This window comes from Cherax quadricarinatus, unplaced genomic scaffold, assembly GCF_038502225.1.
Source record: "Cherax quadricarinatus isolate ZL_2023a unplaced genomic scaffold, ASM3850222v1 Contig2176, whole genome shotgun sequence".
NCBI classification, from domain to species: Eukaryota; Metazoa; Arthropoda; class Malacostraca; order Decapoda; family Parastacidae; genus Cherax; species Cherax quadricarinatus.
The window spans coordinates 5,403-17,450 of record NW_027197202.1 but is presented as its reverse complement, the minus strand read 5'-3'; the positions used below and the strand labels follow the sequence as shown (position 1 = coordinate 17,450).

The 12,048-nt window shown below is 45.1% G+C and overlaps 1 protein-coding gene across 1 annotated transcript; it reads right to left on the bottom strand.

Moving 5' to 3' along the window:
• Positions 1-398: 398 nt before the first annotated feature.
• On the bottom strand, positions 399-11,654 carry LOC128702827 (uncharacterized). Its single transcript, XM_070081279.1, has 2 exons — positions 7,571-11,654; positions 399-585 (listed from the first exon to the last, which is right to left on the bottom strand). Exons 1-2 carry the CDS (start codon positions 11,407-11,409, stop codon positions 399-401), a joined length of 4,026 nt encoding a protein of 1,341 aa, XP_069937380.1. The 5' UTR covers positions 11,410-11,654.
• Positions 11,655-12,048: the final 394 nt, after the last annotated feature.

Genomic DNA, 12,048 nt, shown 5'->3' with positions numbered 1-12,048 from the left:
CGGCCCTCAGCACGACGTCCTGGGTGCATATGATGCCATCGACTCGCTCAAGCCGCCTTCCGAGCAAGGCAAGGTTTGCCGCTTTGCGGATGATCCCCTACCCATCCTTCCGGCGCCGTCCACAGTGACCCCGCGGTCGCAGCCAGAAGTAACTTTTGCCGCTGCTGTCAGACAGCCAGCCCACAAAGTTTCTAACCCCAGTCCCACTAACACGCGCCTAAGTAAAAATATTGACCACAGTAACAACAGTCAGTCTCATACAAAAAGGCAGTCATCGACTTCCTGGACCAGGGCGAAACGTCGCCAGCAGACACCACCCCCAACCTCACCCGCTAAGCGTGTAGTGACTTGTTTCAACTGTGGCAAACGAGGGCACTACCGATCGGAGTGTTACAAACCTAAGTCCCCGCAAAGTAACCGTCACAGTCCCCACGCTCAGTATCCCAGTAACCGTAACCGTCCCCACACTCAGTATCAAGGTAGCCATAACTGTCCCCACACTCAGTATCAAGGTAGCCATAACCGTCCCCATGCTCAGTATCAAGGTAACCGTCACCGTCCCCATGCTCAGCCTCGCGAGGGAGTCTGTATGTACCACAATACTTCCAGTCATACCTCCCATGAGTGTAACAAGCTGCAAAGTATGCTGTCAGCTGAGTGGAGCAAGCAGTCGTCGCGCAATGCACGTGCTCGTAGAAGCCCTTCCACTAGTTCGGGGGAAGAGGCGCGTCCGCAAAACCAGCGAAAGACATAGTAACCCTGTCGGAGTCGCTGTATTCCGTCCCTGTCCGCAATGCATTCGCCGCCCTGGGCAGTGATACGCTTGCCGACAGTGAGGAAACCGAGTGTCTTGACGTTGTTGCCGAGACTCGTACCGTACCTTCCAGGTCGAGCCTCGTCAACAAGCGTCGAGCCTCGAGCAGCTGTGACTCCGGGGATTTCGTCGGCCTGTCATACCTTCATGTTCGGTATGACAACCCGTGCGACCGCTCATCGAGTCCACTGTCCACCATAAGCCTGTTCAGCTTTTCCTAGATACAGGTTCGGTGGTTAACATTGTCCGCTCCACCTTTTTCCGAGACATTGGCCTTCACGCGGCCATGTTGACAGAGCCGTCTGCCATTCAGACCTTGAGAGGAGTCTCAGGTAATCCGCTGACGGTTCGCGGTCGCACAACGCTAGAATTTGCGGTCCAGGGTCACAAGCTGTCCGCAAAATTCTTAGTCGTAGATGGTATTGTTTTCCATGGTGACCTGCTCATAGGGTTCAAAACCATGGCAGATCTTAGGATCCGCTTAGATCCAGCTGAGTGGAAAGCGGAATTCAACGGAGTGGATGTGCCCTTCTGGGGCGTGCGCTTAGGATCCACTACGTGCTACTCTGTCTCAGAGTATGCACAGTGCCTAGAATCGTTGGAAACCGGTGGTTTCCATAGCACATTCTCCCCGGGGTCGGTCTCTTGTCCTGATCGACCTCGTAGTAGAGCTCGTTGCCCATCACCTCCTGGCCATCAGCGCGTAGTTACCAGTGAAACCCAGTCTGGGGACGCCCAGTCTAACCTTCACTCTAACTCTGACGCTGTTGTAGAGACCAGCAGTTGTCAAGCCGCAGTATCCCTGTCGGCAGGCGACTGTCTGACTCGTGTCATGGCATCAGCGAGCAGAGTTACTGCTTGTACAAAGTATGACGTCACTTTGTCAGCTAACTCGCTCACTCCTGTTACGGTGTACGTGAGCAGAGCTTTTGAAGGAGACCATGTGCTGGTTGACAACGACACATGCCGAGTCAAGGGCCTCTCCCTTGAACCATCCTTGCACACAGTGCAACGTGGTAAGTTGCAAGTCCTTGTTGTCAACATGCATAGTCGAGAATTTCCCCTGCGGAAGAATACCTCACTTGTCGACCTTGTCAGATTCCCTCTCCCGGTGAGAGTGGAGGGTGAAGCCCCAGCTGACTTCCTTGTGAGTGCAGTTCTCCCAGGCGAGTCTGCTGCTGACTCTTCCAACACCCGGCCAGTGCAGGAAGATGATCTAGCTTTGACAGACTATCCTGAAGAGGTCCCAAAACTTCTCCAGGTTCTCAATCGTGCACGTTCTGCAGTTGCACTAGATGGTGAGTCAATGGGTTTGACCCCACTGATCTCTCACCGTATTCCACTTGACAAAGGTACTAAACCCATTTATGTACCTGCGTATCGCCTGCCACATGCGCAAAGAGTCTTCGCCGAAGAACTCATTACACGGATGCTCCGTGATGGAGTTATTGAGGAGTCCACTTCCCCGTGGAATGCTCCCCTTATTCTGGTTCCCAAGAAAGACGGAACCTGGCGCCCTGTTATCGATTACAGGAAACTGAATGCATGTACCATCCCAGACCGCTTTCCATTGCCAGTTCTGAACGACCTGTTGCAGAACATCGGCGATAATAAGGTCTTTTCAACTCTTGATCTTCTTCAAGGGTTCTGGCAGATCCCCCTCGATGATGAGAGCAGAGAGTTGACAGCTTTCTCTACGCCAACTGGTCATTACCAGTTCAGGAGGATGCCCTTCGGCTTGCGCGGAAGCCCAATCACCACGTTTAGTCGTTTGATGACGACAATTTTCCGTACCCTCCTAGGTGGCACGCTCATGGTCTACCTGGATGATCTCATAGTCATGTCGCAAGATGTCCCGTCACATCTTGAGAAACTTGACAGGGTATTGGACAGGCTAGCTCAGGCAAATCTTAAGGTAAAGCTCTCCAAATGTCATTTCCTCCGGAAGGAAATAAAATTTCTGGGTCACGTAGTGACTCAGAATGGCATAAAGACGGACGAGTCTAAAATCTCGGCCGTGCAGAAATTCCCCAGACCCATGACGGCGGATGCAGTCCGGTCCTTCATAGGCCTGGCGGGTTTCTACCGCACCTTTATCGCAGGTTTCTCCACCATTGCTGCACCCCTGACACGCTTACTCAAGAAGGATGCCCCTTTTGAGTGGACGTGTGATCAGGAACGAGCTTTTGTCATTCTTAAGAACAAGTTAACATCAGCCCCAACCCTTAGATTCCCTGATTTCACCAAGGCATTTACCTTGACGACTGATGCCAGCAAAGTTGGCATCGGTGCAGTCTTGTCACAGGAATCTAATGGTAAGCAACAGCCTATTGCCTATGCTAGCCGTGTCCTTACTAAAGCGGAAGTCAATTATTCAGTGACAGAGCTAGAAGCTTTAGCCATTGTATGGGCCCTGAGTCATTTTCGGGATATCATCTATCATTATCCTATCAAGATTTATACAGATCATTTACCCTTATTGGCCCTTTTTGCGAATAAGAACCTCTCGGGAAAGCATGCTCGGTGGTCGCTCACGTTCAATGACTACAACCCTGAAATTTGCTATGTCCCAGGTAAGCAAAATGTTGTAGCTGATGCCCTGTCGAGACATATAGCATTCGTGAGTGTCGGCAATTCGTTCTCTGTTGAGGATCTCGAGAGAGCCCAACGACAGGACCCTGTGTGGTCTCCAGTCCTTCGTTTCCTGACCAAGGAGGACGTTGACTTACAGGTCAAGTCTCCCGTTCCACTGAAGGATTTGGTGGTCAACCAAGGAGTACTGTGCCGTGTTGCACAGCTGGTGGACCCCGGCAGAACCATATACCAACTGGTGATACCAGAGTCCATGATACCAGCTACTCTTAGGTTGATCCACAATGTCCCAGGTGTAGCGCACCCCGGGAAGGACCGCAGTATCAAACAGGCACGAATGAAATATTTCTGGCCTAAGATGGCAGCGGACATTGCCAAGCATGTACACCAGTGTGTTGTTTGCCTACAGCACAAGGGTACCATTACAGGTCCTAACCCCATTCTAAAGTATCCCATTACAAAGGAGCCCTGGGAGAGAACTTCTGTCGACCTGTTGACGAACTTCTCGACCTCGGAGAAGGGAAATAAGCACCTGCTTGTAATGGTAGATAACTTGACGCGGTACAGTGAATTAGTACCCATTCCTGATAAAACCGCTGAAACGGTCGCTAGTGCTTTCCGTGAGCATGTTGTTCTTCGTCATACTTGCCCACGTGTCCTTCTGTCAGACAATGGGTCTGAGTTTATAAATGGCATAATGCAGGATCTTTGCTCCAGATTCAACATTCATCAAGCGCCAGTAGCTCCACGCCACCCTGCGAGTAATGGTCTTGCTGAACGTACAAATCGCAAAGTCCTGGAGGTGCTCAGAGTAACCGTTAACCCAAGTTGTACTACATGGGATGAGGCTATCCCAGATGTTCAGTGTACATTAAATTCCTCCCTCAACAGCTCGATCGGTGAGACACCTCATTTTGCTTTGTATGGCTATGACAAGCGCTTACCATATGAAATTCTGTTTGCTCCACCTAGACCTACTTACGATACTGATAACCCCAGTGTAGTAAAGATGAGGACAACGCAGCTTGTCTTCCAGCGGGTACGAGAGAACCTTATGAAAGCTACTGATAGGTTCACGTCTGAGCGCAATGCCCGCGCCAAGGAAAGCAAAGTGGAACCAGGTTGCAAAGTTATGTTGCTCAACCCAGTGCAGACCCCAGGTATGCACAAACTTGTCCCAAAGTTTGTGGGTCCTTACCGTGTCCTACGACAGCTCCGTGGCAATAAGTTCGAGGTGAGGGAGATTGCTACGGGAACTATCAAGGAAGCCCACCTTGATCACATGAAGTATGTGGACCATATGCAGGCCGAAGCAGAGCTGGAGGCGCGTGCGTTGCAACGCCACGATCAGACTAATGTTAGGGACAAACCGTCTATCCCTTCTCCCACTACTACTGGTACGGAAGACGGCCCAGTAAGGCTCCATACTTATGGCCTGCGACCCAGGACAACAGTACATTTCTGTGACATTGACGTACCTACTGACTTGTCTGACTCCTACGCTAGTTATGCTAATTGTTTGCTTGCAGAAATGGGTATAAATGCACACACATTGTATAGCTAGTCGATAATGGAGTCAGGGTGGACAACATCATGTAATTATGTAAATACTTTTAGAAGGGTACCCAGAGTGTAATGAATTCCATGGATATAGTATTATTGTACGTATGTGCACCAGTGTTTTTATAACAAAAGGAAAAAAAAAAGCCTGTATTACGGTCAGGGCAGTGCTGCCCTCTGAGTCACATGTCACACCTTAGGAAATGCTACTGTCAGTCATTGTTTGCAGATGTGAGGGTGCAACAACGTTCGTAGACGAGTGGTCAACTGATGTTCAGCCCTGCGGACAACCTGTATATAGAAGATTTTAGTTCCAGTGCTGACGTCTCCGGGCTCTCTACTCGATGAAACAGCGCGGGCAAACCAGTTTTCTCTTCCCCTGGATGGGAGAGTTTTTTTTTTGCCTGTTGCATTTTTATGTCCATTTTTGATTTACTAGTGAGCGAAAGCCAGTCCCTCTCTGGGGTAGCTAGTGTAATTCCTTTATACCTATGGGCCCACCAGTATTGTCGCGTCGGGACGACGCGAGGTGCGTGGCCGAGCAAATGTAGACAGCCTGTACTGTCAGAGCACACAGCCTAGCCGTCTGCTCTGACTAGTTCATATTTCGCGGCATTCAGGTGCTGCCCTCTGTAGGCTCACCTAGGTCAGTGGGAGGCACAGCCCACCCTCTCTCAATCCTAGGCCGACCGACTTGACAGACACAAGTGCTCCCCCTCCACGGACTGGCTTGCGGTCACTCCCTCACACTGCCCGTTGTGTACTCACTCCTACCCAATTAAAGCCAAACTAGTCCACGGCCGTATCATTGCTACCTACGCTACCTTCATCGGCACTAAACCGCTGTTCAGCAGTAAGAACAGCAATAACAAAAACTCTGAAATCACATCTGTGTTTTGGTCATCTTCCAACACCTCCATAATTCTGTCATAATGATTCAACAGCTGTGACAGGCATGATCGTCCTGCTCTAAAACCATACTGGTTCAGTTTATGCTGGTGTGCTGGTCCATGTAGTTTGTAAGCTGCCATTTCATCACTCTTTCAAAGATTTTTGTGATGTGAGAAGTTAGGGCTAATGGTCTGTAATTTTTAGCTAGCATTCTACTACCTCCCTTATGTAAAGGAGCTATGTCTGCACTCTTTAAGGCCTCTGGAATTTCACCTAGATCTTATAAGCTCTTTCTCCAAAGAATACTGAGGGACCGTGCTAGTGGTATTTTGCACTTCTTCATTAATAGGTAGTTAAGTAGTGTACAATACGTGGGTGTTAAGGTTGGGCATTTTGTAGGAGAGGCTGCTCTCGATCTGAGGAGCTAGATAATGGAAGGTGAGGGAGAGATGTTTGGAGTGAAGGTACATGGAAAATGGAGTGGGAGAGGTGGTCTTGATCAGAGGAAATGGAGAACGGAGGTCTAAGATGACAGTGGGATCTTGATGCAAGGAAATGGAGCTGGATTGGTCTTGATCAAGGCGTTGGAGCAGGTGGTGTGATGGGGCAAAGGAGTTGAGGTTGTAGGGGTGTGGGAGCTGTGTTGGACTTGAACCAAGAGGTAGAAGAATGATGGTGTAAAGGTGATCTTAGAGAGGAGGCTGTGGGCATGGGGGAGGCCGGGGTTAGGCGCTTCCCTGTGATAATGCCAACTTCACAGCAATAAGAGAACGCCCTCATGCCCCAAACAAAAACGTGTCACTCATGGCAAACACCCACCCAGAATAAACACATTGCTCTGGGATAATGACAATCGCACAGCGATGAGAAAACACCTACATGCCTCTGGCTAAACTACAAATTGCTTTGAGAAAATGTTCCCTTATACTCCCAGGCAAAGATGCATCGCTCTGTGAGATACTAACCTACTGACTGATGAAGTGAACCATTGAATTGAAGGGAAAAAAAGTCCTATGGGGCATTGAGGCATCTGTAGAGATGAACGTTATTTATGGAGACAAAAAGGGGAATGTATCAGAAAATAGTGGTACCAACACTCCTATATGGGTGTGAAATATGGGTTTTCAACACTGCAGTGAGGAGACGCTCTGAGACAGCAGACGTCATATCTGAGAGCAATGTGTGGTGTGAATATTATGCAAAGAATTCGTTTGTTGGCAATTAAAAGCTGTGGGGTTACTGAGAATATTATCCAGTGGGCTGAGGAGAGGTTATAAATTTATTTTTATTTTAATCACAGGGAAGCGCTAAACCCATAGGGTTATATGTGGGGGGATGGAAGGTATTCAGACTCAATTCAGAGAACTGGAACACAGATCCAACTCCCTTGATCAAGAGCCCCTCACCAGCATCAAGGAACCTCCCTTGAGGGGGGGAGAGGTTATAGAGCTGATTTGGAAATTTAGAGAGGAAGAAAAACTTGAATAGTATATAAATCAGTAGTAGATGGAAAAAGGGTAAGGGTAAGCCTAGGAAAGGTTGGAGGGTTGGGTAGGGAAGTCTTTGTTTGGAAGAGGCTTGGGCATCCAATGACTTGTTAATTATACATAAATCTTCACAATCTGCTCTACCGTTATTAAAAGCTTGTCATTAAATAATAATTTAACTTATATTTTCATTATGTTATCTATGGAGAAAAGTAACAGTACTTACTTGATGATAGATAAATACTGTCCTGCAGCTGCCCAAGGACCTTCTGGGTTTGATTTTGTCTCTTCGTCAATCTTTTTTATGTAATCTTCAAAAGGATCATATCCATCATCAGCAATCTTTTGTATATATTCTGCCTCTTTTCTGACATCTTTCAGTTGGTTGACCCTCGACTTCCATCCTGGATGTGCCTCTGACTGTTCAGATTCAATCAGGATGTCAATATATTCAACTGTTGACAAAGGGTTTGGCTTGAGAGCAATTTCTTGCAAGCGCTCCAATGACTTCCTCACTGATTCTGTCATTCCCAAAGTTTTCAGTCGCACTGCTTTAAATTCATCCTGGATTTTTGAAATGAGGTTTTCAGCTGACAGTTTTCCCTCTGCTGCTTTCTCATAGCGTGCTCTTAAGTCCTCAGCAGTTTTAGTTTTCTGCACCATTTCAAGAACAAACTTGAATCTGCAGTTCTTATGCACTGCCCAGTGGCATTTTTTTGGACAAATACGACAATAATCATTAGTTATTGCCCAACATCCATGTTTCTCATTATCATCGGCAATCCCACAAATTTCATGGCAGGTTCGATTGCATTTTTGGCAATTTGTTATATACTGACCTGAAGGAATTTCAACTGTTTTAAATTCTTCCTCATTTACTGTATAAGTAAAGTTTTTATTTCTGTCTATGTCAGCTTGGTGAGATTTTACTACTTCTGTCTCTGTCTTCAATGTTTCCAGTGTGTTGAGACCTGCCTGAATTTCTTTTTGAATCCCCATGATATAGTTTTGTAGCTGACCTCGTTCATTCAGTACGTCCTGAGTCAATAAAAGACTTTTACTCTTAACTACGTTCAACTCCTTCAGAAAAGTACTGAAGCTATTTACTCCCATCTCCCAGAACATTTCATCAAACTTACAATTTCCATCCTCTTCGTCACTGTCATCTTTAGTAGCAGTACATCTAGCATCTTTTTTGTTTTTAGCATATAAAGCAGAATTGTTAAACTTGAAATGTTTTTTGTATGGCATATTAGCTTCCTTTATTCCACTCAAAACTTGTGGTTTTTGTGCATCAGCAAAAGTGAGTAACAGAAAAATGTTATTCTTAATATCTTTTCCAAACAAGGAAAGGATCTGGTCAAAAATGTATGACTGTGTTGGAGTTAATCTGGGCAAGGAAGACTGAATCACAAAGCCAACAACATCGATATGATCAATACCACCTGAACCTTTGGTGTTAAAGAACTTTTGTATCTGACCTGTGATCTCCCTGTCTCTCATCACTCCTGAGGTGTCACCAAACCCTGGAGTGTCAATGATGGTCAGAATGTTGGGGAAGTTAGAACCTTCATGATGATGAATGGTGTAAGAAGTAATGTGTCGAGTCTGACTTTTGGCCTGGTTGCCATCAGTGATTTCCGATATTAATTTGTAGCGAAAATCATCGGTCCAATTAACATCAAAGATGTAGTTGATGATGCCATTGATCAAGGTTGTCTTGCCTGATCCTGTTGCTCCGACTAGTAAGATTACTTTTTCCTGGAAACCTTTATTGTGATCTGGTGTTCCCAGTTCATACTTTCTTATCAAATTTTGAGCTTCAGAAATAACTAATTTTGGTTGAAGCAAGTAAATAGTAGGTGTACCAACAGATGCTACACTTGATGCTGCACATAATTTTTGTTTCATTTTTTTGCTTTCTTCATCTTTTAAATCTTTATCAGTTTTTAAAGAAATGTGATCAGAGGGCTCACTGTCCACACTGCAGCCTGCAGCACCACATTCAGCAGCTATTTTAAACTTGGGAACTGTGTTTGGTGTAAATTCTGTTGTGTAGGTAACTTCATCTGCTTTGGTGGTTGCTATTATGTCCCATTCATTAGTCCCTTCCTTCTGCTCCTTGACTATATAGTTTTTTATGCAGCAGCGTGGACCAATGCATTCTGGTTGTGACCATTGTATTTCTACAGTTGTTGATGACTTTTGGCATACTTGAGGCTTCCCTGGGGAGCTCGTTGGTCTAGTTGAGACTTTGTTAGTTTCACTTGTGGGACTCACTCCAGCCTCGCACAAGCTCCGAACGCTCACTTGGTAAACACTGTTAACCTCAAGGTTTGTAAGAGTGAAGCTGCGAGTGTCAGCACTTGTTGTGAACCTGAAGATCGCAGGTGAAATCTCTATACTCATTTGTTGACAAAGTATTTCATATTTTTGCACATTTGAAACTCCAGATTCTGGTGATGTCCAGACAATAGTAATACTATCATGAGTACTATTAGTTCCATCAATTTGAGGCATGCCAGGTGCAGATAAAACTTCATAATTCTCATACAGCAGACCACCTCGCCTGTAACATTCTATATTAGCTTCATAGTTTAACGTATCAGAAAAGTCCACTGCCACTATAAAAGTGGTATGTTTTGTTTCTTTGTTAGAATTAAAGAAGTCTCTAAATAATCTAGCTCTCTTCATCATGTAATTTTCACCACTGCGATTTGTCTGCAAAGTTTCCTCAGGGCGTTTTACATTTGCTTGGTCACTTTCAGGTTTATATTCATTTTTTATGTATTTTTCCATTTTAGAAAGATGAGAGTTGTTTTGTGGCAGAAAAATTCTGAAGCAGAATGTGTAGTCATATTCTGGACTCATGATCATTGACTGTAAATCACCCGGTTGTGAGACAAACTTAATGTCTGAAAATGTCTTGACATATTCATTGAGAACTTGTACAATTTCTTCTTTATCTTGAACCCAAGTTTGCAGGTTATGGTAGCTGAATGGAGATTCCTCGTTCTTCCTTAGAATATCTGCCAGAAGGGATTCCTCAGCACCACCACCTTTGATACTGGGTAGCAATAGTGACAATAATCTCTGGAGTTCACATTTGTAAGTAGTAATGAGTGATTTAAATTTTGATGCTTCTTTTTGGATAATCTTATTTGTTTTTGCAGCAGAAGAATTACATAAATCGTTGCACCTCACAGTGAACTCATGAAGATCTTCGAAGACTTTTTCTGTCTCACTGGTAAGATTTGCACTAATGCCGCGAACTAATTTACTGGCCTTACTATCAAGCAAGGTTAGAGGATACAATGTAATTTTGACTGGTACTGCATTTTGTCCTTCCTCTCCTAAGAGCTTTGGTAAGTCTCTGTACACTCGAACAGCATCTTGGAAGGTACAAGGATTTTCACGTAGCAGAAAATCTCCAATGAATGTGCATTTAAAATTCTCATTTTTTTCCACTAAATTTTCAGAAATATCAATTTGACCTTTACCACCGATCGAACACGTTGGTATTAATTTCACCAAACCTTCCAAAGTTCCACAAACTTCCTCATCACGTGAGGAGGAGGAACGATCTCTCTCAAAAACAAAGAATGCATGTGCTCCATATACTATTCCAGTGACGACATGTGTTGCAGTTCCATGATCAAATACATCTGGGTGTTGCACTTTACCCTTACCAAGTTGTTCCATAGTCATCTCCTCCGACTTGGTGGTACACTTGAATTGCAGAGTGACTCTCTCTTGATTGTTAGAAGACTTGTCATTGCGAAGGTATTTCCCAGATCCCGACACATCGAGCAGACCGCCAAGAAAGCTTAGCTTCATATTAGCATTTATTTCAAAAGCTGCGGCTTTATCTTCTAGAGAATCAGAAGTAATTATGTGGAATTCAGATGTTTTTTGATGCTGACAGTTTTTTTCCTCCATTGATGATTTGTCCCATAGAGAAATGCCCTGGATTAATTTATCATTTCTGCAGTCATAAAGCATCCCAAGACGGAAAGGACGACCAAGCGCCGGGATACAGAGGTTTGTAGGGCTTGCAAAACTCATCTTGACTCACAGCTTTAACAGTACATTAATACTACTATGCCAGTGACGGTGCCTTGCTGTTGATATTGAAGTATTACCTGGAGAGAGTTCCGGGGGTCAACGCCCCCGCGGCCAGGTCTGTGACCAGGCCTCCTGGTGGATCAGAGCCTGATCAACCAGGTGTATTGCTGATTATTACTGATGGTCCTGATGTAGCAACTTGTACATCTGAAAAATACAATTCTAAACAGAATAAAAATGATAAAAACATATAATATGAAATGGTATGAAATATATTACCTCAAAGAATAGAGAAAGGAAAAAAGAAAAATTCATAGACAACACAGAAAATCAATTTCCATTAAAAAGTCTGAGTGACTCTGTGTAAGAAAGACTTCCATAATGGAAGCAAATGTGCGTTGAAGGAGAGGTCAGAGAAGATGACAGAGGAGCGTGAAGGAGTGCTGAAAGGTAGAGAGTCTATGTAGGAGTGTTGAAAGATAGGTCACAGAGGATGGAGTGTGTATGTACGGGTGTTGAAAGAGAGGTCACAGAGGAAGACAGACAGAGTAAGCATGTCAAGGAGTTGAAGGAGAGTTCAGAGTGCAGATCAGATAAACCATGAAGGAGATTTGAAAATGTCAGAGAGGAATTGTTGAT

Coding starts and splice junctions, on each gene's coding strand:
- LOC128702827 (XM_070081279.1), bottom strand. CDS start 11,409: ATGAGTTTTGCAAGCCCTACAAACCTCTGTATCCCGGCGCTTGGTCGT. Junction 586..7,570: donor CAGTATTTATCTATCATCAA/GTAAGTACTGTT, acceptor TGGTACATACAG/ACTCCCTCGCGAGGCTGAGC.